Source organism: Corvus moneduloides, chromosome 22 (genome assembly GCF_009650955.1).
Source record: "Corvus moneduloides isolate bCorMon1 chromosome 22, bCorMon1.pri, whole genome shotgun sequence".
NCBI classification, from domain to species: Eukaryota; Metazoa; Chordata; class Aves; order Passeriformes; family Corvidae; genus Corvus; species Corvus moneduloides.
In genome coordinates, this window is record NC_045497.1 from 7,689,487 (window position 1) to 7,716,475 (window position 26,989).

At 54.7% G+C, this 26,989-nt stretch overlaps 4 protein-coding genes and 2 long non-coding RNA genes across 13 annotated transcripts in view; 5 read left to right on the forward strand and 1 right to left on the reverse strand.

The window, feature by feature from the left end:
• The first annotated feature begins 516 nt into the window (after positions 1-516).
• On the forward strand, positions 517-2,861 carry SLC25A34 (solute carrier family 25 member 34). The gene is made up of 5 exons (XM_032131551.1): positions 517-1,215; positions 1,753-1,818; positions 2,162-2,314; positions 2,405-2,539; positions 2,631-2,861. The coding sequence occupies exons 1-5, from the start codon at positions 760-762 to the stop codon at positions 2,793-2,795; spliced, it is 975 nt and encodes a 324-aa protein (XP_031987442.1). The 5' UTR covers positions 517-759; the 3' UTR covers positions 2,796-2,861.
• TMEM82 (transmembrane protein 82) lies at positions 2,768-6,259 on the forward strand. 2 transcript variants are annotated; one of them, XM_032131542.1, is made up of 7 exons: positions 2,768-2,851; positions 3,059-3,285; positions 3,369-3,441; positions 3,657-3,831; positions 4,575-4,983; positions 5,556-5,743; positions 5,856-6,259. In XM_032131542.1, exons 1-7 carry the CDS (start codon positions 2,838-2,840, stop codon positions 5,919-5,921), a joined length of 1,152 nt encoding a protein of 383 aa, XP_031987433.1. In that variant the 5' UTR covers positions 2,768-2,837; the 3' UTR covers positions 5,922-6,259. The 2 variants fall into 2 exon arrangements, with proteins under 2 accessions (XP_031987433.1, XP_031987434.1); XM_032131543.1 differs by lacking the exon at positions 2,768-2,851 and having other exon boundaries at positions 2,959-3,285.
• A 559-nt stretch (positions 6,260-6,818) lies between these two features.
• On the forward strand, positions 6,819-11,773 carry FBLIM1 (filamin binding LIM protein 1). 6 transcript variants are annotated; one of them, XM_032131548.1, is made up of 8 exons: positions 6,819-8,191; positions 8,321-8,461; positions 9,221-9,438; positions 9,819-9,952; positions 10,044-10,155; positions 10,245-10,414; positions 10,507-10,899; positions 11,218-11,773. In XM_032131548.1, the coding sequence occupies exons 3-8, from the start codon at positions 9,246-9,248 to the stop codon at positions 11,329-11,331; spliced, it is 1,116 nt and encodes a 371-aa protein (XP_031987439.1). In that variant the 5' UTR covers positions 6,819-8,191; positions 8,321-8,461; positions 9,221-9,245; the 3' UTR covers positions 11,332-11,773. The 6 variants fall into 6 exon arrangements, with proteins under 6 accessions (XP_031987439.1, XP_031987438.1, XP_031987437.1 ...); XM_032131547.1 differs by having other exon boundaries at positions 6,819-7,261; positions 8,145-8,461; XM_032131546.1 differs by having other exon boundaries at positions 6,819-7,143; positions 8,145-8,461.
• A 3,001-nt stretch (positions 11,774-14,774) lies between these two features.
• LOC116454674 lies at positions 14,775-24,574 on the forward strand. 2 transcript variants are annotated; one of them, XR_004244164.1, is made up of 7 exons: positions 14,775-14,929; positions 15,208-15,559; positions 15,916-16,223; positions 16,776-17,512; positions 18,347-18,475; positions 19,203-19,340; positions 23,516-24,574. It is a non-coding gene; the product is annotated as an uncharacterized LOC116454674 (long non-coding RNA). The 2 variants fall into 2 exon arrangements; XR_004244165.1 differs by having other exon boundaries at positions 14,783-14,929; positions 16,776-16,919.
• On the reverse strand, positions 15,177-15,921 carry LOC116454675. Its single transcript, XR_004244166.1, has 2 exons — positions 15,828-15,921; positions 15,177-15,622 (listed from the first exon to the last, which is right to left on the reverse strand). It is a non-coding gene; the product is annotated as an uncharacterized LOC116454675 (long non-coding RNA).
• Positions 24,575-25,943: 1,369 nt separating the features above from the next.
• The window catches only part of SPEN (spen family transcriptional repressor), a 65,652-nt gene continuing 64,606 nt past the window's right edge, over positions 25,944-26,989 (forward strand). Inside the window, 1 exon segment of the mRNA XM_032131928.1 lies at positions 25,944-26,087. Coding sequence (XP_031987819.1) covers positions 26,005-26,087 — 83 coding nt within the window. The 5' untranslated portion in view covers positions 25,944-26,004.

The following is a 26,989-nucleotide window of genomic DNA, read 5'->3' on the forward strand; positions in this document are numbered from 1 at the left end:
CTGTCCTCATAAACCCTCCTTGACTTCTGACATCAAAACGAGGGTGTTCGGGGGATATCGGGACTGGGACAGCCACTGGAATGAGGAAAATATTGGGGCCGAGGCAGCCACTGGCAGCGGACAAGCTTGGAACATGGAGGCTTCACACGTCCTCCCCCTCAGTAACCACCGAAGTGCCTCGGCCATGGAGTAAACCGGGTCCCCGGGGGTCCCTGCGCAGCGCTAAAAATAGGAATCCTCGGCGGGGGCGGGACACCGCCGTCCCCCACCTCTCGCAGCATTTTCCCGCGGGAAGTTCCAATTTCAAAGCACCGGGAGAGGCGGCGAGACCCCCGCAAGCCCCCCCGCCCCGCGGCCACCAGCGCAGCGAGGTGGCCAGTCCTCATCCTCCTCCCCAGGCTGGTCGGGGCGGGGGGGAACGGCGTGTGCCCCCCAAAATTCCTCTCGCTCTCCGTTTCTGTTTCAATTTTATCCCGCCTTTTTTTTTGGCCTGCTTTTCCCTGTTTGCGCCGGGGCAGCACCATCACGTGAGGCCGGGCCCGGCTGGACGCGGCTGCCGGGGCGCGCCGGTGCCGGGCGGCCGGACACGCACCCCCAGCCCCGACCTTTGCCCCACATCCCTTCCCCAAATTGGGGGCTGGATTGGGGGGGGTTGGTTTGCAGGAGGCGGCGCTCGCTCTCGCCCCCCCCCCCGGATTTTTTTCCCTGCGGTTGTTCGGGAAGGTGGAGCCTGGGGCCGCCCCCGCGGGCAGGTGCCGGATGGCGGCGGGAGCCCTCGGCCCCTGCCCTTCTGACTCCCCGCAGGAATTCCCGTACCCGCCCCCAAACAGCCCCCCGGCCGGGGGGGTACCCCCGGCCATCGACCTGGTGCTGGGGGCCACGGCCGGGTGCTTGGCCTGCTTCCTCACCAACCCGCTGGAGGTGGTGAAGACGCGGCTGCAGCTGCAGGGCGAGCTGCAGCCCCCGGGCACGTACCCCCGGCCCTACCGCGGGGTGCTGCGGGCGGCCGTGGCCGTGTGCCGGGCGGACGGGCTGCGGGGGCTGCAGAAGGGGCTGGCGGCCGGGCTGCTCTACCAGGGGCTCATGAACGGTGTCCGCTTCTACTGCTATTCGCACGCCGAGGACGCCGGCTGGACCGGGTATCCCGGCGGGACCGTGGCCGCCGGGGCCGTGGCCGGGGCGGTGGGAGCCATCGTGGGCAGCCCCGCGTACCTGGTGAGTGCTGCTCCGCCCCAAAAGCCGTGGGGTGGGGGTGTGTTTTGGGGACACGCTCCCCCCCCAAAGGTTCGGCATCTTGGCTGCATCCTATAAACACTGTCTTGGTGCATTCCCTCGTCCCCTGCTTTGCGTCACCCCCCCAAAAATGTGGGGCTGCCCTGTGCATGCATCCCCCTCCTTTCTCCCCCAAATCCCCCTCAGAAAACCAGCAGAGAACTCCCCCATAAGGAAGTTACCCTAAAAGAAATTGCGGGGGTTTCCTCCCACTCCCATTTTAGAGGGTCTCCCCAGTTTTTTGAGGTTGCAGAGCTCCAGCAGTGGGTGTTTGCAGGGTCCCTTTGCCCTGGGTGGGAGGGGTAAAAAAACGGGGTTCAAAGTCTGGAGTTCCCACTTGGCTACTCAGCTGTGTCCCCCACGTCTGTTTGAGGGGCTGAAACTTCCCCTCAAAATCTGCTGAGAAGAAGATGGGGGGACCACAGCCGGTTCCAGCGAGGGCACCGGGGGGTTTTGTCACCTGGTATTGTCCCCCCCAAGGTCAAGACCCACCTCCAAGCCCAGACACTGTCGGCCATGGCCGTGGGCCACCAGCACAACCATGAGGTGAGTGGGGACAGGGCTGGGGTGGGGGCACACAGAGGGTTTGGTGGCACCTTGTCTGTGCACGCTCCGGGACTCAGCAGGGATGATGCTATTTTGGTCAGCAGGAATTTAAAGCTGTTGTTTGGCCGCTTGGCCCTGTAATGATGCTATAAATAACAGAGCGAGAACAGAGGGGGTGTGACAGGCACGTGGGGCTGCGATACCGAATCCAGAGAATGCAGACCCCCTGAGATCTCTCCAAAGCCAATAGTGGCTTCGTGTCACCAGTGACCAACAGGGGTGGGAAATTTTGGCCAGGTGGGATGCACCATTCCCATTTTCCCCAATTTCCTCTCCTCCCCAGAGTATCTCCAGCGCTTTCAGGAGCATCTACCAGCAGCACGGGGTGGTGGGGCTGTGGCGGGGGGTGACAGGCGCCGTGCCCCGCGTGGCCGTGGGCTCGGCCGTGCAGCTCGCCACCTTCGCCTCCGCCAAGGACTGGGTCTGCGAGCGCCAGGTGAGCGGGAAATGTGCCGGATCCGGCCGCCGCCCGCCCCCCGTGCTCCCCTTTATGGCTGGGAAGAGCTGACGCCGGCGCTTCCCGCAGTGGTTCAGGAAGGGCAGCTGGGCGGCGGTGCTGGCGGGGGGCATGGTGAGCGGTGTGGCCGTGGCTGTCACGATGACACCTTTTGACGTGATCAGCACCCGTCTCTACAACCAGCCGGTGGATGCCGACGGCACGGTAAGGCCACTCCGGACACAGCTCAGGGGACACAAGGCTTTTCCCGGGATTGCATCCGGCAGGGGTGCACAGCTGGCTCCTCTCTCCCCAGGGCAAGCTCTACCGGGGTTTTTTGGATTGTATCCTGCAAATTTCCAGCAAAGAGGGGCTGCTGGGCTTGTACAAGGGCATCGGTGCCGTCTACCTTCGCCTCGGCCCCCACACCGTCCTCAGCCTCTTTTTTTGGGACAAGCTCAGGAACATGGTTCAGCACTAGCAGCCCCCAGGGCTGTAGGACAGACTCCTGCCACCACCACCGATGTTAATAAAGAGGTTTTTCTATTTTTGGCGTTGTTTCGGGGTCTTTGGGGTGGTGCAGATGGGGGGGGGGACAGGACCTGAAATGCTGCAATGCCTTAGGGTGGAGAGGAGAATGGCAGTGCTGGGGTGGGGGGGGAGTTAAAGGTGCTGGTGGTCCCTGAGTCCCTCCATGTGCATCTCATCCCTCTTCTCGTCCTAAGTTTCACCTCCACGGGGCAGCTGGAGCTCATCTCCTCCGGCCGGGGCTCCAGCTGCCCTGGCTTGCCGCAATAATGATTTACTAGCCGGGGGGGGGGCCACTCCCCGCCTCCGCCCCGCGGACCTTGGAGCCGGGGCCTGGCTACACCGTGGCTTCTCTCCATTGAAAATGTTTTCCCTGGGGTCCTGGCTCCCGGCGTTGCCCGGGCTGGCGTGGGGCTGGGCACTGCTGGATGCACTCCTGCAAGGTGAGATCCCCCGATGGTGGCCCGGGGACAGCCTGGGGACAGCCCAGGGAACACCAGTGACCCACTACTGCCTTTCCCCACAGGGCTGGTGGGTGCCTGTGCCGTCTCGGTGCTCTGCAGCCTCCTGAAGGTTTATCTCTACATCCAGTGCGTGAAGTAAGCACCAGTCCTTCGTCCCCTCGGGGGAGGGAGGTTGGTTTTGGGGATCTGATTTTGGGATCTGCTGTTGGGGGATGGCTCTTGGCACCCAGGGGTGCAGGGCAGGGCCTGCAGCCTCTGCTGCAAAGCACAGAGGGGGATGTCACTAAGGCTGTCGCCCCATTTTGGGTGACATCCCCCCTGGCTCAGCATTCCTCCCCTGCTGTCCCCAGCAATCCGGAGAGGCAGGTGGAGAAGGAGGCGATCGCGTCGCAGCGGCTGCTGCTGGAGCCGCTGCACGTGCTGGTGCTGACCGGTGTCCTGGCCCTGGTGGGCTCCCGTGTGGCCGCGCTGGTGGTGCTGGAGTTCTCCCTGCGTGCCGTCTCCGCCGTCCTCTCCCTCGGCAAGGTGAGGTGGCATGGGGGAAACTGAGGCACGGTGAGGTGTGGTGTGGATGGAGCTGGGAAATCGTGGATTTGTTCAGCACCCACAGGGGATGGAGGGGCTGTGCTGTGGAGGGGGCCGTGTGTCCCTTTGCACCTGAGCCAGGTGTGCCCAAGTGGGCAGGAGGCCGATGGCACCTGGCTGGTCCCAGTATGGGCACAGGCCCAGGGCAGTGCCTGTCCCCGGTGCTGGCACTGCTGGGACACCTCCAGTTCTGGAACCTTTGTGATGAGGACACTGAGGGGCTGCAGCATATCCAGAGATGGGAACAGAGCTGGGGAAGGGGCTGGAGCACCAGGAGCGGCTGAAGGAGCTGGGAAAGGGGCTCAGCCTGGAGAAAGGGAGGCTCAGGGAGGACCTTGTGGCTCTGCACAACTCCCTGACAGGAGTGGGGGTTGGGGTCTGGTCCCAGGGAAAATGGGACAGGATGAGAGAAAATGGCCTCAAGCTGAACCAGGGGAGGTTTAGATTGGATATTGGGAAAAATCCTTCATGGAAAAGGCACTCAGGCACTGGCACAGACTGCCCAGAGCAGTGCTGGAGGCCTCGTCCTGGGAAGGGTCCAACAGATGCTTGGATGAGGCACCTGGGGACATGTTTAGTGGTGAACGCGGCAGTGCTGGGGGAACGGTTGGACTCGTTGATCTTGGAGGTCTTTTCCAACCTCACCAATTCCGTGATGCCACGACCCCCGTGCTGCTTTGCAGGGCGCCCACAGCAGCCAGCTCTACCTGCTGTGCCAGTACTCGCTGGGCTGCGGGGTGTCCTGCGGCCTCAGCTTCCTGCTGGAGGGGGCTCCGCACCGGAGCTGGAACCTGGCGCTGGCGGCGGGGCTGGCGGGGCTGCTGGCGCTGCACGCCCGGCGCCTGGCCCGGCACGTCTGCGCCCTGTACGAGCTGCACAGCCGGGCGCGCTACTGCGGCGTCTGCATCCTGCTGCTGGCCGCCGGGCACGGCATCCCGCGCCTGCTGCGCAACGCCCTGGGCCTCACCTTCGCCGTGGCCGACCTGGCCGCCGTGGAGCTCATCAACCGCGACTTCCTGTCCACGAGCGAGGCCGTGCGCTTCTGGACACCGCTGACCATCTGCTACACCCTGCTGGTCGTCTACATGCAGGGTGCGTGGGGGGCTGGCCCGCTATGGGGGGCTCCGGGGGGTACGTGGGGCTGTGTGGGGTCTGTTGGGGGTGTAATGGGGGGTATGTGGGGGATGCTGGGGGTGTGTGGGGCCACTGGAGGCCACCTGGGGCTGTATAGGGGGCAGATGGGGGGTACTGGGAGTATGTAGGGGGTACACAGGGTGTCCTTAGGCTGTATAGGTGGTATATATAGTACATGCTGGGGGTGTATAGTGCCCATATGGGGCATCCTGGGGGTCTGTAGGAAGTATACGGTGCATTCTGGGGATATATGGGGTGTCCTGGGGGTCTGTAGAGGGTGTATGTATATAAATCCTGGGCGTTCATAGAGAGTACTGGGGGTGTATAGAGAGTATGTGGGATGTCCTGGGGGTACCTGGCATGCCCTGGGACCGTATAGGGGGTCCACGGGATGTACTGGAGGTATAGCGGGTACATGGGCTATATGTGAAGCCACCCCATATCACCCCTGGAATGCTTGGTGTCCCCATTGTGGGGCTGGGAAGGTCCCAATGTCCCTGTGGTGGCTCCCCAATGCCGTGTCCTCACAGAGGAGCCCCGGCAGAGCACGGGCAGGGGGCTGGTGTTCCGGACCGTGGTGGTGCGCATGGGCGGCCTCTTCATCCTCCTCCTCACCGTGGGCCGATGGACCGACATCCTGCACGTCTTCGTGTCGTTCCTGGGGGAGCTCTGGTGCCTGCTCTGCTCCGGGGTCCTGCTGGAGTCCTGCTGGAGGCAGGTGAGAGGGGGGGACAGCTCCCTGCCACGACGCTGCATGAGGGTGAGGGGCTGGCGGCAGCCCCGAGGCCACGGTGGGGACCTTTCTGCTTCTCTCTTTCCATCTCCCACAGGATTTTGCCCATCAGCCTCGCTTGGATAGTTCATCGGGATCCAGATCGGAGCAGACGGCCCGATGAGCCGCGGGGGTGTAACCAGACAGCAGAAATTCAGGGTGGCTTCACCAGGCACCCCCAGAATCCCCCCGTTGCAGATCCCCCATGGGGACTAAGGAAAAAAGGCCTCCTGGAAGGCATCCATGGGATGGAGGAGGTCGGGGGGAAGACTCACATGGCCCCTGGTTTTTGGGGGGACCCCATAAGGTTGCAGCACTGCTGGGGTTTGTTCTCTGATCCCAGTGGGACTGCAGGATGCTGATGGGTGTCCCATCCTCGCTGGCTGCAGGGCCACACTGTCACAGCACAGGGCCTCTAGGGGGTTACAAATCTCAGAAAATAAAGTTTTTTCCAGCAAAATCCATGGGCGGAGCAAGCTGAGGTCCTGTTGTGCCGAAGAGGCAACTTGGGATGGTGGTGGTACAGCTTTTTGAGGGAGGTGGGTAGATCTCCTCCTTGGGAAGGGAAACTGAGGCAGAGTGGGGTGACCCTCTGGAAGTACCCCTGTGCCTCAGTTTCCCCCTGGCTGCAGCCTGCTGTGCTGTGCCAGGGGGCAACAGGCCCTGTGAAGGTGGGGTGCAGTTTGGGAAGCGGGGGTTCTGGCTGCCTGGGCATGGGCCCCCAATGCGGGGGGGAGCAGGAAGGGGTCTGGGGGCACCAGGGGTTCTATAGGGGTATATGGGGCACCCTGGGGCTCTAGAGGGGCACATGGGTGTCCTGGGGGTACATAGAAGAAATATGGGGCATTTTGGGGATGGAGCTGTATGGGGGGTAACTGGGGCAGTATTGGGGGGATAGGGCTTACCCTGGGGGTATGTGGGGGTATTAAGGCTGTATCGGGGTACACAGGCACCCCAGGGGTGTATGGGGGGCTCATGGGGCACGCCGGGAGGCTGGGTGCCCTGAGGGGGTGTGGGGCTCTCACCTGGGAGGGGGTAATCCCAGAGCATATAAGGGCACCCGCGGGGCCTAGGTCACCCCGGGGTAGGTGGGGCACCCTGAGGACAGACGGGGCACCCATGGAGCACTTTGGGGTGCATGGGACAGTCGGGATGCACGGGGCACCCTAAGGACACGTGCCCCCCTCTGCCTCCGCCCGGGGCTGTGGGGCAGGCAGGGGGGAGGAGGAAGGGAGGTGGAAGAGGAGGAGGAGGGAGGAAGGGGCGGTGATGCCGGGCGGCTCTGCCTTCCCGCTGCCCCCGCCGCGCCCGCGGAGAGCACGGAGGGACCCGCACCGGCTCCCCAGGTAGGGGACAGGGACGGGGACGGGGACAGGGTCACCCCCGAAGGGCTGCAGGGCCACCCCCGGGCAGGCGAACCCCCCGGGCAGGCGAACCCCCCGGGCAGGGAACCTCGCCCGCAAGGTACGAACCCCCCAGCTAGGGGACCGGGGCCACCTCAGGTAGGGACCACCCCAGGAAGGGGAGAGGGGACACCCCAATATGGGACACGGGACCCCCCACGTGATGGGATAAGGACTGCAGAGCCTTCCTGGGATGAGACAAGGGGACCAAGAGCCACCCCCAAGGAAGGGACTGGGGACTCTCCCAGGGAGGGGATGGGGGACTCCCAGGCAGGGGGACACAGTGGGGCCACCGCCCCATAAGAGACAGGGCACTCCCAGGTAGGGGACAGGGAGCTGTGGGGCTGCATGGTGGGACACAGGGGATGGCAGGGGGGCTGCAAGGCCCACCCCCCAGGTGGGGGACAAGAGGACAGTGGCACCACTCGGGGTGGGGGGAGAAGGGACACCAAGCGTTGTGTCCCCCCATCCCATCCCTTTTTCCTTGGGCATCCTCGGGGCACCCTCTGACAGGTCCCCGGGGCAGGGGACAGAGTTGAGGTGCAGCTCTTGAGGGCTGTGTCCCATCCTACTTTTGAGGGGTGTGGGGATACCCCATACATGGCCCTATCCCCATCAATCCCACCTGAGCTCCCATCCCAGGGGATTTTAGGGAAACTGGGGCTGTTCCCTCCCAGTGTGGCCTTGGCCACCCCAAACCAGGATGGAGCTACATGGGGAAGGGGGACCCCCATTAATGCACCCCTCAAGCCTCGACCAGCCCGGTGGCCCCCGGCTGGGGGGACCCGGGGGTGCCGCCACGGGGCTGCCGGGATGCCGTCAGCCCCGGCACAAAGAGGAATGCGATGAGCACATGGTTCTCATTAACCCCGGAGAAATTTTTTTTTTTTTTTCTTTTTTAGGTTGGTTTTTTTAAATGATTATTATTTTCTTTTTCCCCCCAGTTTTCTGCAGCTCTGCTGGGGAGGAGGACAAGCGGCGGCTCCGGTGGGTGAGGAGTTGGGCGAAGGCCGGTAGCGCCGGAGCCCGTCCGGGGTTTTGCCGGCGGGGAGGGAGGGAAAGAGGGAGCGAAGTGCTCGGGGTTCTTTTTCCTCTTTAATCCCTTCCCTGCTTGAGTCAGAGGCTGAAGTCACCGGCAGGAACATCCCGAAGCTTTTCCCCCACCTCGGGGAGTCTGTCTGCCCCTGAAAGGATGTGCTGACTGCCGTGAGTGGGATTTTGGGGGAGCGGAGCCGCATGAGACTGGGAACTCATCACACAGGTATTTCTCAAGCTGCCGATTCACCTCAGGGATGAATCCTGCTTCACCAACACAGCGCCCTGACTAAAGCCTCAGGGCTCCCCCCCTTCAAACCATTCCATTTGGGAAGGCGAAGCTTCGCCCCAGCTGCTTTTCCCATTGGGAAGTTGGATAAACAGCCCTTTTCCTTCCTGAGCAGGGTTTCTCAGGGTAGGGTGCATCCTGCCTGTGCTGCCGGGTGCTGCTCAGGGGATGTGTCGATGTTGGGGACATGGTGATTCACAGCACAGCGCCTCAGTTTACCCACCTGGGGAAATAAAAGGGGGGTTGTGCTGAGCTGGAAATGACTGGCAGGGAATTGGAGTTAGGGAGGGAGGGAATGGGGATGTAGAAACATTCAAAAAAAGGGGTTGCCAAAGCAAAATCCTATTGCAGCTCTGTTTTTTAAAAGGAAAGGTGGGTTATTTCCTGCTGTTCATGGGGAGTTTAATCACAGGTGAGTGGGAGCAATAAGAGGAAATACAGGGGATTCAAACGCTTATGAAAAGGTGGGATTTGGCCACAGAGGTGTGAAAATGGGAGATACCAGCTGCTGCCTCACCAGGAACTCTGTACCCTGTGTCCTCCCAGGCATGAGACCATTTATTGCTGTGACGTGGGACGGGGTTCCTTCTCCCTTTCCGGGAGAAGGGAGGCGGGTTGATGCCGAAGGGCAACACGGCTGCAGGAGCTGCCAGTGCGCCCGGGAGTTTTACTCTCCTTTTTTCTTATTTTCCCTAGAATTAACCCCTGATCCAGCCCTTCCATGGCTTCAGCGATGTTGCCAGGGAAAGCAGAGAAGAGAATCGCTTCGTCCATTTTCATCACCCTCGTGCCACCACGGAGGGACGTGGCCACCAAGGAGAAAACCCAACGGGAGCCACAGCCGGATGGTGCCGAGGTCCCTGGCACCCATCACCCCCAGATCCTGCTGTCACCCCCTGCCTTGCCCAATGGAGGTGAGGGGTGTCCATGGGGGGCTGCGAGCAGTGGGGAAGGATGATGGTGGGGCCAAGGAGGTTGTGGGGATACTTTGCTAAAGGATGCGCGTGCAGAAGGGGATGTGGGGGTATTTTTGGGGGGGTTATTCCCTAAATCCCTGCACCCATCCCGGGATGGATCTGGCAGCTCCTGGGGAAGGACTGTGTTTGCTCTCCATTGCCGGGTGCTTATCAGTGCTGTTTATCCCCTCTGGCCATGATGGCGTTTGCTTTTGGGGCAGGTCAGCAAGCGCTGCTGCAAAGCTGTTGGGGCGTTATTGTGACAGGGTGTTATCATGATGGAGTGTTACCGGACATTACTGATCCCCTAAACCCCCCACATCTGTCTGTTGCCACAGAAACCCACCCAGTGGCCTCTGTACCTTCATCCCCACCGGTCCTCACCCTCTCTGAAGTGCCCCAGCCCTTGTCTGCGGAGGCGCTGGGTCTGGCACTGCAGCAACTGGACATTGCAGCACCTGCCACCCTCCAGGTGAGGATAACAGGGTGAAGACCCCCAGTGCCTCAGTTTCCCCACCTGCAAGGGCATAAGTAACATGGCTTTGCCCTTCCCCACTTGCCAGGCCCCTTCCACCTGCCCTGCTGAATTGAAGCCGCCCACATTTTGCCAGGAGCAAGCAGGCAAGCAGCAGTGGCAGGATGCAAATGGGTACCCAGAGAGGGACAGCTCCAGAGGTAAGGGGAAACCCAGCTGTGCACAGGCTCATCCCCACTTGGGGAAACTGAGGCACGCAGCTCCGAATCACTCTCCCTGCTTCTTGCAGACATCTGTGCCTTCTGCCACAAAGTGCTGGGGCCCCAGGAGCCGACGGTGGAGGCGATGCGGAAGCAGTACCACCCTGACTGCTTCACCTGCCGCACGTGCCACCGGCTCCTGGCCGGGCAGCGCTACTTCCAGAGAGATGGGTGCCCCATGTGTGACACCTGCTTCCAGGTACCCATCCTCCTTCAGGGAAAACCAGCACCCTTGGAACATCCCTTGGGGCATGGGCTGGTGTCTCATGGCATGTGTTCCCTGAATTCCAGGCCACGCTGGAGAAATGTGCCAAGTGCCAGGGGCTGATCACGGAGCATATCATCCGTGCCCTGGGCAAGGGCTACCATCCCAGCTGCTTCTCCTGCGCTGCGTGCAGCCGGGCCATCGGCACCGAGAGCTTTGCTGTGGATGAGCAGGGTGACGTGTACTGCGTGCCCGACTTCTACAGGTGGGCAGTGGGGGAGTGTCTCCCACACTGGGAGTTGGGTTTGGCTTGTCCCCGTCACCCGGCAAGGCTCACGCTGCTTCCGCTTGCTCCCATCAGGAAATACGCTGCAGTGTGCAGCGCCTGCGAGCGCCCCATTGTCCCCCACGAGGACGAGGACACCTACAAGATCGAGTGCCTGGGACGCAGCTTCCACGAGAGCTGCTACCGCTGTGAGGTATGGCCCCGGGGGTTGGGGAGGGCCCCCAAAGCCTAGGAGGTGGCACTGAGCCTTGGCTGAGCACAGACACACAGGATGGCAGCACCCACGGTTGTTTTTTAGCCCCCAGTTTATCTTACCAGTAATGGGGAGAGGGAAAATAAATAAATTGGGTGGTGGTGATGATGATGATGTGTTTGGAGAGCTTCAGCTTTGCACACTTTTGATGTAATTTGTCACTTTTTCGGAGTGCTGGTGGGTTTTGCAGGGAAAGTAGGATGTAACACAACACAGGGACCGCTAAAATGTGGCTTCCTTTCCCCCTCTTGCCCTCAGAGCTGCAGGATGCCCTTGTCGCCAGAGCTGACAGAGAATGGGTGCTACCCCCTGGACGACCACCTCCTCTGCAAGTCCTGCCACGTCCGCTGGCGCAACGAGTCATCCTGCTGAGACCCTGCAACTCATCAATCTCCCTCTTCCAGTGCCAGACACCAAAAACGGGGTGTTCCCACTGGGATACGCCCTGTGGCTGATCCTGGGTGCTTGCTGCACCTCCAAATTACTGCAGAACTGGGTTTTCATCACCAAAATGTCCCCAGGACCCTGACCCGGTGGGCTGGCGGGGTGGAGAATTGTGGATATGTCCCGGCACAGCTCTGCACTCATCATGAACATAAAATGCCCTGACAGAGCAGCAATGGCAGAGGAGTGAAGGTTTTAATCTGTATTTCTTCTTTTAAACTCCATTTTCAAGGCCAGTTTGGTTTTCTTGGGTGGTGGTTCTTTCTTCTTGAGCTTCCTTGGGGTTTCACTGAAGTGTTTCTCTCTGTGGAGAGCAGGCACTGATTTAGTTACTCAAAGTTAAATAAAACCCCAAGTTTAAAAACTCTCATTCCTTTCATCCACCCTGCATTCCAAACCTATCAAATCCAAGTTTAAAAATAAGGAAAAAAAGCTGGTTTTGGATTTTCTAGGCGTGGCAAGAGTCGGGTCACTCAGGTCCATAACAGTTGATTTTGGAGTGTAGCGATTTGGCAGATGCTGCTGTCACCTGGGGGAGAGGTGAGTTGGTTTTTAGGGTGGATTTGGGATTTGGCGATGTGCCGCAGTGTTGATAAAAGGGGTTTTGGTTTTTTTTGCTGACTGACTGTCCTGAAGCCGGTAGAGGGCAGCCAGAGCACGAATTCCTCCATCAGGCACGAAAACTCGAGCTAAAAGCATCCCGAAGGGCCGGGATGCGGGGAAAGATGGACAGCCCCATTTCTGCATGTTATCCAAGATTCTGTCGCTCTGCCAGTGGAAGCTTTTTGATCTTCTCTCAGTCCAGGCCTCAAACCAGCAGCAACGTTTCTCTGCGTGCCCAACATCTGTGCAACCGATGTTGCTGGTGCTTAGTGGTTTTGTTTGCGAGGGCGTTGCAAACCACGCAGAGAAACTTTTTAACTTTCTTTTTAACCGAAAGTGCTTAAAAAGCCACAAATCAAGAGCAGAAAATAGCAAGAGCATGTGAGATGATGTTTAATGCTTTCCTGATGGAAAATGGGAGCTGTAAGTAAAGAAAACCACCACCAGACCAGCAGCTCCTGGGTCACATACAACATCTCTCCAGCGTGTGCCGTCTTTATGAGTGAAGGGGTTAATGTTGGTTAATTAATCACATCAATAACTATTTCCTGATGACTCTTCCCCGTCTACAAAGCTTATTACTCAGCGTTCGTTAACGAGCATCTCCGGGCCATCAATCAGGTCATAACTTGCTTTAAACATATTTATAAATAAGTTGTGGTCTGTCCCAGTCACGTAAGTTGGTGGCTTTGGGTCCAGTTGGGTGGGAACTCCTTGTCCCATGCCAGGAAATTCCCGTGCTCCATGTCAGCTCTCACTTTCCAAAGCTTCTTGCACTGTGAGGAAAATCTGGCATCAAAATGATGCTAAAAAAGTAAAAAGATGTGGCAGTGGCCAAAGGGAGCAGGAAAAAGAAGGTCCAGAGGGCAAAGGGCTGCTTGCTTTTTGTAATATGGATATTTTTCCATGCAAGGTTTTTGGGGAGGATGGAAGTGCAACGCTGAGTGGTGTTTTGGATGTGTTATTGCAAGCTGCGCTACCCTTCCGCAGAGGAATGGTGGGAAGGAGTTGGGTATTTCCCCCTTGGAGCCTTCCAGGATGGGCTGTTGGCACTGGGACTGCGGAATTTTTGGCTGGAGGTAGGCAGGGAAATGCTTTTATTTACAGGCAGCCTTGGAGAAGGTCCTGGAAAGCAGGGAGAAAGGAAAGGCACTGCTGGAGAGTTTGGCAGCATGGTGAAGGGATGTGACGTGGCCAGATTTGGCGTGATTTTTCAGGAGTGGAGGGTGACAAGGGACAGGGATACATGGACACACGTAAAAGGCCGATTTAAGCCATCTTCTTCCCAGATAAAGGGAAAAGCACTATGAGCCGAGGTGCGGGGAGCACTGCTTTGCCTGAAAAGCCTCCCTCGGGAGGAGCTCGAGGAATTCTGAGCTGCATGCAGGAGATCCTGCAGGGGTGAGACTGCAGGAGCTGGATCCTGTCCCACTGCTGAGCAAACCCAGATTGGCTGCAATGGCTCAGCCTGTCCTTGGGCTTCTCACCCTGTCACGAGTTCTTCTGCAAGCACCCAGGTCTGCAAAAATAAACCAACCACATATCCTGCCTGGAAAAATAACATTTTGGGGCTCCAAAGCTTTGTGGAGTCCCCCCCGGGACCACCCAGGTGTAAAACCCACTCGCTGTCCCTCCTCTTGTCCCTGTAGCAGTGCCAAAGGGCAGCGAGGATCCCAGCGCTCTGAACTGCTCTGGCCCTTCCCTTGGCTGCTGCAATAGCCCCGTCAGCTCTTGCAATCCCTGTTGGCAGGCCGAGGAGAGCGGGAAGGACCTGGCTGCCTTCCAAGGAGCAGCAAATGCAAATATTTCCTCACTTCAGGCTGGGTGCGGCCCGTGGATAAAATTTCCTCGGGCTTTCCCAGCGAAGGCATCTGATATCTTGCTCTGCTGCGTGGCCAACTTGCTCCCAGGAATACAATGGTGCATCCCATAAAAAAACCCCAAAGGTTATCTTTTTACAACTCAAAGGACTGCCCGATTTTTTAAAAAGAGGTTTTGAATTGAAGAAGGAGCTGCCAGGCACAGCTGTAGTGGTTTTAAATTAGTGGTTTAAGTGTTGTTTCATTAAAAAAAAAACAACCCTTTTTGCAGGTTTCTTTGGAAAATGGAAGATTTATAGTGTGGCACAAGGAAAGTGGGATGATAGAGGGGCTGGAAAAGGTGCTGGGAACAGGGTTGGGTGCTGGTGATGGTTTTTCTCAAATAAGATAGAAAGAGCTGCAAGAAAACTGGGTTTTTCCTTTGGAGCCCAGGTTAATGGCAGCCACATCCCAGCCGGCTCCCTGCAGCGTTGTTCTTCCCCATAGAGCATTCAGACTTATTTTCTGCACTTTCCTGTCTTTGACACAGCCTAAAAAAATTATATTTCTTAAATGAAAAGCAGTCTGATCCTGCTGATTCTGGGAGAGACAAAAACCAGCAGGGATTATAGCAGGAACAGCCCAAGTCTGGATTTCTCCAGCTCATGCAGCACAGGTGGGATATATACATATCCATATATATATATGTATGTATTTTATATATATATGTAATTGTATGCTAATATTCTCCTTTTTTCCCAATTTTCCTGGCAAAATGGAACCACCCACTGCCACACTGTAGTTTTAAAACACATTGGTTTTGATAGCAGGAGAGGAAAGGGATGAGGTGAGTGCGCAAGCGCGTTACCAGGCTGCGAGTGCTACACTGGCTTCTTTATAAAATAAAGGATAAAAAGCCCAACCCACCCTATTTCTGAAAACAGATGCATAGCACATGCCTGCGAGCAGCGTTTTGCTATTTCATGTCCCAGATTTCCTTCATTGTATCAGTGATTACAGCATCCTGCAGCCCTGTTTCCTGAAAATTACCGATTTTCACCCAGATTTGGCTTTGAGTGCATCAAGTTATATCTTTATTTTGCTGGAACGTCCACTAGAGCAGTGTGAGTGAGGTGTTTTATTAAAATAAAAACATGGATATTTTTCGAAGAGGTTATCCCCTTTGTCAAGGTGGATTATTGACCTCAGGGATTTATCACTGGTGTAAAGAAGTGAAGAAGGACGAGGAACAAATATATATAATATAATATAATAATATATCCCTTAATTCTCAGTGCGGCTAAACTTTTCCTCACAGCCAAACTGGGGAATATGCTTTAATCTCATTTATTGGATTGCTTCGTCTGAGTATGGATTTTTATTTTTTTTTTTTTTCCTGAAGCGATCGGGCTCTAGACGGGGAGTTAAGGACAAAGTGTTTCGTGAGGAAAAAGAGAAATCCCTGAAGAAAAAAGAAAAAACGAGGAGGAAAAGGAGGGTTTGGGCTGACAAAAGGCGGCGCCGGCCGGGGCTGCCCCTCAGGCGCTGCCCCCCCGGCGCTGCCCCCCCGCGCTCGCTTCACAAAATGGCCGCCCGGCGGGGCCGCAGGAGCGGCACTGAGGCGACAAAATGGCGGCGGGCGGAGAGCGGGGGGAACGACGGGCGAGGAGCGGCGGCGCGGTCGGAGCGGCACGGGCACGGCGGAGGGGCTCTGATCCTGTGTGAATCCCCTTCGGGCGGGCGGCGAAAGAGTTGTGGGTGAAACCTGACCTTCTTCTTCTTCTTCCCCATCCCTCCTGCCCTTTTCTCCTCGCCTCCTGTGAAAAAGGATGTGAAAATGGCCAGAAATGGCGCATTTTCATTCAGCCATGGCAGAGCCCCCGGTTCTCTCCCCTCACCTCAGGCCACCGCTGCCTCACCCCTACTCCCCCCCGGTCCCCCAGTGTTACCCTTAAAATGTTATTTTATCCCTCACAGCCAAAGGTTTTTGGCCCAGAATTGCGCTTTCCACACGCCACTCACCCTCCCCTTCATCATCACCACACGCACGCCCAAGGTGGGTAGTTTTATGCCTAATTCTCTGCGTTTCCACCGCTTTTGTCCTTTGCAGGGGTTGAAGCCGCCATCTCCCGCTCTCTTCACGGCATGGAAAATCCCCAAAAGTGCTTAGGGGAAAAAAAAAAAAAACCTAAACCACCAAGAAAAAAAAAAGTCCCAAACGCCCGAGGATTGATTTATCATCGGAGCCGGAGTGGTGTGGGAAGAAGCCATCGCTGCTCGCCTGCTCCCCACAACAGTTTGCCCGCCATTCGCTTAATTAAAATCATATATTGGTGTGATCAGACGTGGTAATACCATTTAAAAAAAACCCCAAATCCCGTAACATCCACACGCTCGTTGTTGGAGGCTGCAGCCAAGGTACCACGCTTTTTTTTTGTTTTAAATATTTTTTTTAATGTTGCATTACCCTTTTTTTCTGCATCACGGTGTTGTTACAGGCTATGACATTGCCTCTTATTTCTTAAAAGCTACGTCCCTAAAATACTGGGTTTTTTCTCATAGAATTGCAGATTTAGGCCTATACAGATGCTCTTTTATTTCAGCAGATACAGAAATACTTACATATATAAAAATATAAATATATAAATACTGCTATATAATTCATATTTTTATAGATATGTCCTTTTCCCAGGGATTACTTAGAATATAAAATAAGCCCACACACTTAAAAACTATAATTTAATTATATATAATCACTGTAACTTTGGTCCGTATATATCTTCGATTTTATATACATGTATTACCTTTGTTTTCCTCCATTGGTTTCCTACTACAATGTATCCTAAAAGCAGGAGAAAAAATGCCACCAAAAATAAAAATAAAAGAAGAAGAATAACAAAAACCAACCCATCTCTTTTTTCACAGTCCATGATGGAAGTTTGTGCCTGAATGTTTTTATTTGTTCCACAGAGATGTAGATTTTCCTTGGGAGATTTGGGAAGGATTATTTTTTAATGAAAAAGAGGAAAAAAAAGACACCCGGAAAAAACAAAAACAAAACAAACAGTGAAAAAGAAACAAAAAGGAAAAGAAGCACAACAAAACCAAACCGCAGTAAGTGAAGCTGCAAATGCAACCGAACAGTCCGGATCAGACAACTCATTGCACAAGAAAAGAGGATAAATGGAACTGCTATGGCCGGCTTTGCTGTAGATCCAGGAGGAGGGATCAGCTCCTTTATCCCACCATCTCGCGCTCCAAACACCACCATTTTTTTTCTTTTTTTTTTCTCTCTCTTTTTTTTTTTTTTTTTAATGTGCTTTGTTGGAGCGTTTTGTTTCCAGCCGAGGCGGCTGCACCACCCCCCGACCCGGGGCTGCCAGAGCCGCTCGGGGGCTTCACTTTTACAGAGATCTCTGTTTTTCCCCGGCCTTGTGCAATCCTCTCCCTTTTATTACAAGGGTTTTTTTTTCCTCTCCCCTCTGCGGCTGTAAAGGTTTCTCTCTCCAGCTTGGCTGCTTATTCCAGAAGTTTCCACGGGGGCGGAGAGCCCCCACTGCGGCGCCTTTGCCGCAGCGCCGGGCAGGAGGAGGAGGATGCGGAGGATGCACCACCTCTCCCTGGCTGGGAGCCTCATTCCAAGCCTCTCCCCCTTGCTCCATTCGCCCAGCCTTGAAAACAGAGCGCTGGGAGGTGTTTGCAACTTGGTGGGTTTTGGGGGCTTTTTTTATTTTTTTTTTTTCGAAATAAATGGAAAGCAGAGCTGTCGCTGATGGAGATGGATGAGGCAGGGCTGGCAGCGCCGCAGCCCTGCTCCGGCGTGGCCATGGCACCGATGGCATAAGTGACCTTTCCCAGGCACTGGGAGGGGGGATTCCCCCCCTGCCCCAGCATGCTCCTGCTCGGAATTCATTTTAAATAGCAGGAGTATTATTTTTTATTTTCTTTTCCCCCTCCCCTTTCTCCTTCACTGTTTTTTTTTTTTTTTTCTTTTCTGAAGCTTCCTCATGATCTTTTATTTTTGTCCTGTGTGTGTTTTGAATTGCGTTTTAAAATTGCCCAGCTGGAGACAAGGCTTGATTAGAGCTGGAACAATAGCTCCCTTTTATTAATAACGGGAAGGATTTACAATCGTACAGCACCTTCCTTGGAAAGCTTTCCAAACCATTTGCAAACACTCACAAATTTCAGATTGCGCAGCCCTTGGCTGTGAGGTGGGTAAGTATTTAAATGGTGCCACCACCCAAAATCACCTCGGTGGCAAACCTCCATTTCTGAGTGCTTAAAAAGATGACAAATTTGGTTTGGGTTTTTTTGGTGGGGGATGGTGGGGGGCTGGGGTGGGGTGGGGTGTGGGTCTGGCTAAAAGCTGTAACCTGAATCTGTAGATGCAGAGTATTTTCTGTGTCCTGGGAACTGGGCTGTTCTCCCTCCGACCACGCAGCTTTCCAGAGCTGAGCTGTGGATTTGCTGCATGTCAGTAAACATCTGCTTATGGATTTTTTAATTTTTTTTTTTTTTAATCCATTCCCTTTTTGCAGTCCCCAAGTGACCTCCTGCAGCGCTGCCTTCACTGTAGTTCCACCACAGCTTTGCACTGGAGCACTAATGTGTGTCCCTGCGAGCCAGAGTGACCTTGCTGGGGGGACTGGGCCCACCGAGTGATTCAGGTGCTCTGCTTTGATCCCAAATCCCTGTACCCTGTTTTTTTCCAGCACATCCCCTCACGCAGGGGGATGCTGCTGTTATGGGTTAAAGCTGTTTCATGCCTTATTTTTTTTTCCTCTGTGGTTTTTTTTTGGGGGGGGGTTTGTTTGCCTTTTTTTTTTTTTTTTTTTTTGGTCTTGTTGGTTTGGTTTGGTTTTTATTTCCAAGGGAAACAATGTATTGTTTATGTAACCCCCCTCCACAGCAGATCCCTACAAACCACGCAGGGATCCAGGAGTCACCCAGGCAGTGGGATCTGGCCTTGCCAGGAGCATGAGGGACAAGGCTCCAGCCATGTCTGCATGTGTCACACATGGGCCACACAAACCTGCAGTGTTCCTGTGGTTACTTCTGTCTGCAGAGCATGAGTGGGTCCCAGGGTTTCCCCTTCCCACTGCTTGCTGGTTCACAAAGGCTGATGCTTCTGGAAAAAGCTCTGCCTTGTGGCCTTTAAAATAAATAAATAAAGCGGCACTGCTGTGGATTAGTCATCCTTATTTTTGAAGGAAGCTGTTTGCCAGCGCTGTCCGTATCACGCATGTGCGTGTGAGATGGGAACTCCAGAAGGCTGGTAATGCGCTCTGCTCGCTGCTCCTTGGAGCTCAGCCAGCCGGGCTTCATTGAGCTGTTCCTGGCAGGTGGAAAAACCGACAGTCCAGCTTTCCAGACCTTTCCCTCCTTTTTTTTCAGCGCTGGAATCTGCATTGGCAGGTGTGCAAATGTGGAGACTGTAACAGCAGCAAGTGAGGATGGATGAGCTGTTTTCTGGGGTCACGTCCAACTCCAGAGAAGAAACCGTGGTGATTTATAATTTTTTTCTTGTCTCTGGTAGGTTTTACTCTGAGCTCCACTGTATCTTGTGAGAAGACTGAGTTTGACCCTTTTGGCTACTAAAAATGGTTGTGTTTTTAAACCTCGGTGCTTTTTCCCTTCCCTGTGGTCATGCAGAAGAGCAGGCAGTGCAATTAAACAGTACGGCAAAGGACAGCTCCCTCCCCCTTTCCCTTTCAAAAAATCCAGAGTTGTGTGTCTTGAACTGCTGCATAGGCAGAAAACATACAAAGCCCTTGTCAGCATTGTGCTGATGTGTGGCACATTAAAAAAAATACACACAAAAGGGGTGGGGAGAGCGGGTGCCTCCAGGGAGCAAAACTGTGGGGCCCCTTTCCCTCCAAGCCTACAGACCTACATGAGGTATTCTATTCCTCCTAATTTTGCTCTGGCAAAGGCAGTGGAGGTTGGAGGGAGTGTTGAACATCTTAAATTGTGTTGATGAAGATCAGGGTCCCCTTGAGTTATAGTTTTTTGTCTGAACTTTCTCCCGCGAGATGCAGCTGGTTTATTACTCCATTTCTCAAAGTCCTGCTCACTCGCCAGGAATAAGGAAAACGCTTCTTTACTGGGTGTCATTTCTTTTGTTGTGTTGCAAAGGTAATAAAAAGCACCTGGTGCTGGTCTCTCCCAGGTCACACATGACTTGGAGGCACAGCTTCCCGCAGTCATTAGTGCACAGGGAGTGCTGGTGGTCGTTAGCCACCCTTAATGAGGATATCAGCATCGAGATTCCATGGATGCCACTGGCTGACCAGGCCCTGGAGAAGCCCCTTAGGAGAAATGATTTCACTGACTGGTTGCTGGAGGGATTTCTAGCACAGCTACGACTTTATCCTTTTTTTTTGGCCAAAATTAAGCACAGGGTGAGGATGAGGTGGCCAGGCCAGATTTCATACCCTGCTCCCTGTGGTAGAGCTGGTGTGTGAACAGTGGCTGTAGCTCCTGTGCCTAAAGCCTTGTTTGGAATAAGCCAGTGTGGACAGGGATTTGGATTTTATTCCCTCATTAGGGCTGTGATGGTTTGGAGATACACCTTGTACTCTTCATAGGCCTTTGCTGGCAGGGAAGTTTGGAGGAGCAAGAAGCTGCCTGTTGGGATGATTCCACATTTTTCAGGCTGGCACACCCTGTGGGACTCTAAATTACTTTCCTTTGGCAGTTTAGGATAAACGAGTGAGAATTGCCTTCTGAATGCTGAACTTTTACCACCCTGAAGAGTTACTCGAGCTACATATGTGATATTTCCAAGCTAAACAAAACCTGAATTTCCAGTGCCAAAGAGCCATACAAACCTCCACTCCTCTGTACAGGAGAAAACCACGGTCCTCCAAACTTTGCTCTTAGCCCAAAGAGTTAAAAAAATGCAGTTTGAGATCTGCAGAGGTGAAAATAAAAGCCAAAGGCAGACGAGAAACTTCTCCCGTGCCGTGTTGGAGGAGAGGCTTTCGAGCGCAGCAGGTGTCAATGCGCAAACATTTCTCTTTGTGCTTTCTCTGGAGTGAAGGAGTGAGAACTCCACAGACATGGGGTTGCTCCTCTTAATTTAAACACCCTCATGTTGCTGCGGTATCAAAATGGTGTTTGATGAAACCAAAGCTCAGATGGTGGTGGCTCAGTGGTTTTTTTGTGCTGGGTGTGCTGATCAGTCCAATGTGGAATGTGGGAAGAGCAGCCTGTAGTTTGCAGGTTTGGACTGTGGGGTTTGTGCTAAAGCCTTGTCCTGTAACATTTCCAGTGTAATTTCTGAGATTTTTTTAACCCATTGCACACAGGAAAAAAATCACATCTGGATGTAGAGTTAGAACAACAATTAGGTGTTAAAAATGGCAAAGTATAGGATTCAGTGATCTCACCAGGCCTAGGGGATTTATATCCTTTGCAGTTGTCCTGTTTGGGTATCAAATCACATGGAACTAGGGATTTTTTATGTTTGTTTTCTTTGGTTTTCCCTTAAAATGCAATCTTTTGCAGCCTGGAAGGCCACAGTCCTGTCTAGTGATGAAAGCCCTGTGTTTGGGTAGAACCCTTGTGAGGTGAGCAGACACAGCTCTCTGGCATGTGGCTGTACAGGAGTTTGAGGGCAAGGGAAGGCAGGGCAGAAGCTGGCACTGTGATATTCCTATTTTTTCCCAACAACAGGCTAAAAAAAGGTGTTATTTCTAATATATCTACCACACCATAAGCGAGAGTAAACTCTTGTGCAGTCCTATGTCGGCATATGGGTTTTGGTTGTGTGGCTCAGCCATCACACTGGGCTCTGCTGCTGAAGAAACCTCTGGTTCTTTGTAGTAAGGAATTTTAAAAACAGAAATGTGCTTTTATATAGAGATAAAAATGGGTTCAGTGTCAACTGAAGTCCAGGGGCCCCTGTATATTGGGGCTGTGGGATGTGACTGGTGCTAAGCCACTGGCTAAAATGGTGGCATGTTGTGGCAGCTCCCATCCCTGGCACTGTGGATAACAACACCACAGGGAAGAGCATTGGAAAATAAATTACTAAATTCTGCGTTTCAAAAATGTGAAGGGAGTTTTCTGCACAGAGTCATCTTATCAGGAAGATCTGGAGCACTAACCCTCAAAAAGAACTGAAATCAAGAGCTTTATTAATATAAATCTGTGCTTTGTGTTGTTTAAGGCTCCAGAACCCGGCTCCGTGCTCCAAGCGTTTTCAGCCCCTAAGCCAATAACCTCTTGGCAACAAATGGGCCTAAATATCAAACAGCACCAATTCCTTCTTGGAGAAAATGAGCATAAAGCAGAATGGGTAAGCAATAAAATTAGGCCAGTAATTCAGGCTGGCTTAAAAAGGAGATAAAAGCCTAGCTGCAAATTTGATACTCAGCTGCCATAGTGTTCTTTTAATAAATACAATCAATGAGCAGGGAAGGCACATAAATACATTTTACCCTGACAAGATGGTGGCTGATGGAGCTGGTGTGCTCAAACAAAGGAACACTCTGATTGTTTCTTGGGGCTCTTTGCTGGGAAACCTCCTGCTTTTCTACAAAAAGCAAAGAAACTGGCTGTGCACTGGTGGTGGGGATAATCCTTGTGTGCCTGCTCGGATCCCTGTGAATCCTGGTTGATGTAGCCAGGGAGAGGTGTAATGTCTGCCTTTCCCAGTGCAACACACAGAGATGTTGCTGAGCCAGACATGAGGGTAGGAAGTTATGGCCTGAGCAAACAGAGCCCTGGTTGCTGTCCTTGTTCGGTATCTAATCTTTGCTTTTTGAAATGTTTGGTGAGCCGTCTTGGCAATGCGTGGCAGCTCCGCTGCTTGGGAAAGGTGCAGTGTTCAAAATGGATAAACCTGCCTTTTGAAGCATTGTGCCTGCCCACTTCTATTTATTGCTGTTTCCTCTTCAAAAAGTGGCTGCTGTGTGGACCCCAAGGATGTTTTCTGCTTCTCCTGCCCCCTTTTTTTTTTCCTTCAAACTGGAGAGCTGCTAACTTTATTAGCGCCTTATATGGCAGCCCCATTTTCTCACGCCTTTAATGGCTCTTTTGATGTGTCCTGTTCTTGCCTTGCTTTTCCTGACATGAACATGGTGTTCAAGCTGAGATGGGTTTATAACCTTCTCCCTCACTAATAAATGGCCTGGCACTTTAATCCTCTCCAAGCACCGATAAGAAACACTGAGATGTTTTAACTGTGGGGTTGGCTGAGATGTCCAGAGATAGCTGGGCTCTCGGCTACACCCTCCCAGGAGTAATTTAAATTGTTCCTTGCAGTGTGTATCCCAAAGGCTGAGGGCCATCGGGTCATGGAGAACAGCTCAAGTCCCCTTCTCCTCAGCTGTTTGGCCCCTGGGAAGGGCAGCACACAGGGCAGTGCATCCGTGTTTCACCCCTGGGTGATTGTCATGCTGTCACTCATGGCAGGACACTGGGCTGGCACAAACGTGTGTCCGTTCTACAGACACAGGGATGGTGTTGGTCTTTCATCACAGCCCCTCTGGCCTGCTGAGGGGAGGGTTATACCTGCTCTGGTCTCCAGCCTCAGTCTGTGTTCTTTGAAATCTTCGACTGAGCTGGAGGGATCTGGTTACAGCAGCATCGCTGGTGCGGCCGCAACTGGGAACAGTTTCCCTGCAAAGCACTTGAAGAGTATTGGGATGGTCCAGAGCTTTGTTTTGCGTCACCAGCTGGCCTTTGTGCTCCTCTTCCAGCTGGCTGTTGTGTACATGGAACCCTCCTGGCACTCGTCTCAACCCTCTCCTGTCAACAGTCGATGGCTTTGTTTGCGACAGCTCCCAGCCCCTGCATGTCCTGTGAGATGCCTGGGTGACAGCAGTGACTCCGTGTGAGATTCCCTGGAAGGACCTGGGAGCTGGTATGGTTTCCTCATGTCCCTCAGAGGTGCCACCTCAGCAAGGAGGAAGAACAATTGGAATTGCAGTTGCAGCAAGTGCACTCCATCAGAGAGGGAGAATTCGTCATGGAGAAGTTGTTTGATTTTTTGGCGGTCTTGTTTTGGGTTTTTCCTCTCCAAAATGGAGAGCCCGTTAAAGGCAGAGACACGTAGGAACTGCTCCTTGGGCTTCCCACCAGGTAAAATGGAAAGCTGAGCCCAATTCCACGCTGGAAGCACCAGTGAAGCGTGTTGGCAGCACATTTTCTCGTGCACACGTGGCTCCATCACGTTTCAAATAATAGATGGTTTGCGTGCAAGGAGGTGTTGGGATTTTTAATTAATTAGTAGATCCCAGTTTGGCAGAGCCCATCATCACTGGGGAAACTGAGGCATGGCGCTGCCAAAGGATGGGCTCACAGCCACTGGAGTTGGGGACAAGGCTCGGGGCCACCGCAGATCGAGTCCACGTGCGTCAGAGATCTGATTAAATCAAGAGATTTGCACGTTTGTTAAGCCACTACAGCTCAGTGACTTTGACCAGTAGCGAGGTGGACTTGTTGCCAGAAGGTTACGGTATCCGGCCAGACTGGGTGGCAAAAGGCAGCTCTGACAAACAAAACGTGGGTTTGATCAATACCAAAACGCCATCAGGAGACTTTGGCCATGGAAAATACTGAACTATGGGTTTGCTGTGTGGTGAAAGCAGTGAAGGTTTCAAACACCAACACTCGTGGCTGTGGGTGTGTGTTTTATCCTGACCTCAAGCTGCTCGGAGTCTCACAGTGGGAACCGGTTGGGCATTTTCCTTTTAGGACATAAGTGTTTTTATCAGTGCAGTGGCATGTTTTGAAAAGGAAAGAAGATCTTGTTGGTTCAAAAGTGTCTAGTCCTGTGTTGCAGAGCTGGCGTGTAACAGGTCAGGCAACTAGAGATGGGTGATATTGGCAATTTCTTCACCCCATGTTAATTAACGAGCTCTGCCAACCCCCGTGGGGGAGCGGGAGGGAGTTTCTCGTGTGTGGTTTTCAAGGCAACGTGGTCTCTGTTCTGTTGGAGGAAGTGCCTCAGGACAACGCGGCCACCCGATTTGGTGGAGGAAGCGTCTCAGGGTGACACATCGTCCCTGTTTCGGCAGACGGAAGCATTTGGAGCAGCCGGGGGGATTTGGTGACCCCCCTGCAGCCCCCCGGGGGGTTCCTGTTGCTCTGACCTTTGGAGCCATTAGAGGTACCAGAGCGCAGGGCCCTTGCTGCCACCACCTCAATCAATTTTTCACTTGCCTGTCTGGTGGGCACGGCCTGGGTGTGCACTCACCTGGGGATGAAGGTAGTTTGTGGCCCAGGATTTTGAAATCCTTATGGTATTTAGGGGAGCTGTAGGTTTGGAGGTCAGCAGGGGCCCCTGGCTGGGTGAAGCCCCTTTGAGCTGTGCCAGTGGGACCTTGCCCTTGCAGGGCAACCCATTCTGTCTCTCACAGCCCCCCATTACAACTCCCCCAGCCCAGCATTACGAGTGTCCCAGTGCCCCGTTTCTCACAGCCCCCCATCACAACTCTCACAGCCCCACTACAATTTTTAAGCCCCCTGTAATGATCCTCACAGCCCCCCAATGCGACTCAGAACCCCCCGTTATGTCTGAGTCTCTCATTAACTCGCACAATCCCAAATCCCTCATCCCCCCGTTTCTCACACCCCCATAGCCCCCGCCCGCCCCGCGCACGCGCAGTCCCGCCCCGCCCCCCCGGCACGGGGCGTTGCGCGCTCTCGCCCCGCCCCCTCCGCCAGCCCCGCGGCGCGCGCCCCGGGGCGCAGTGCGCCTGCGCGGGGGCCCCCGTGTGGCGCTGCGCGAGGCGCGGGCAAGGGAAGGGAAAAGGGAAGGGGAGGGGGGGAGAGCGAGCGAGCGAGCGCGGCCGGGCCGGCGGAGCAGCGGGAGCGCGGGGGGGGGGGAGGAGGAGGAGGCGGCGGCGGGGGCGCCGCGCTGCCGCTGCCGGAGGAGGAGCAGGAGGAGGCAGCGGGAGCGAGCGAGCGGGCTGCGCGGCGGGGGGAGCCGGCGAGGGAGCGCAGCCGCGGCGGAGAGCGAGCCCGGCGCCCGGCAGCCGGCCCGGCGGGCAGGGGGCCCCCCCGGCGGGGATGGTGCGGTCCGGCGGCCGGTGGCGCTGAGGGCGGCCGGGCCCCGCGGCGGAAGGGGCGGAGGGCGAGGCGGAGGCGGCGGCGGGCGGCGAGCGGCGGCCGGCGGCGCGGCGCGGGGGCAGGCGGCGGCCGGGAGCCGGGGCACGGGCGGCGGGCTCGCCCCGCGCCGCGCAGCATGGTCCGGGAAACCAGGCACCTCTGGGTGGGCAATCTGCCGGAGAACGTTCGCGAGGAGAAGATCATCGAGCACTTCAAGCGGTGAGTGGGGAGCGGCGAGGGGGGCCCGTCCTGCCCGATCCGCGGTGTGGGGAAAAACGAGGGGAAAAACGTGGGAAAGGGGGGGAGGAGTGCGCAGGGACGGCGGTTCCCGTGGAGAGGAGGAGGAAAACAGCGCTGTAAATAACCCGCGCCATGGCGGGATCGGCGGCGCGGCCGGAGCGGGGAAATACAAAAATGGCTAAAAATGGACCCGAAACGACGGAGCAGCAGCGAGTGGGGCTCGGCGGTCAGCACGGAGCGGATCCCATGCCGAGGATGTCGGGAGGCAGCGCTGAGCCTGGCCGACGTGTTTTCCATTCCTTTTTTTTTTTTTTTTTTTTAAATTATTCAACGCTCGGACTTTTTTCTGTTTATTTTCGCCCATTTCACTGCGTTTCCCTCCCACCTGGAGCTGTGGAGGATGCTGCGTGTCCTCCCGAGGTGCAGCGAGCTGTGGGAACCGAAGCGCCTGCAGCTGCGAAAACGTGACTCTGGGGAAAAAAAAAAAAAAATCACACAAACCCACGGAGAAAACACAGGATCCTGCACGCGGGAAGCGCTCTGGACTCCTTATATCGTGCTGGGTTGTTTTTTCCTTTTCTTTTCTTTTCTTTTTTTTTTTTTTTTGTTGTTGCATAGGTTAATCCCACTCATAAGGAAGTAGTAGCTGTTTGCATGGTTGTGTTTTTTTCCTCCTCCCTCTGTCTTTCCCTGCGAGGAGGAGGAGGAAGAGGCTTTTCCCCCGCCGCCTCAGCAACACCTTTTTCCTGTGGAAATGCTCTCAGGTTGATGCACCGCACGCTGGAAGCTGTTTTTTATGAAGAAAAAGAGAGTAATGAGCCCTGCTCAGCTCGTGGCCCCTCCAGGCGCTTTGCTTTAATCCCACCACCAGCAGAAAAAAA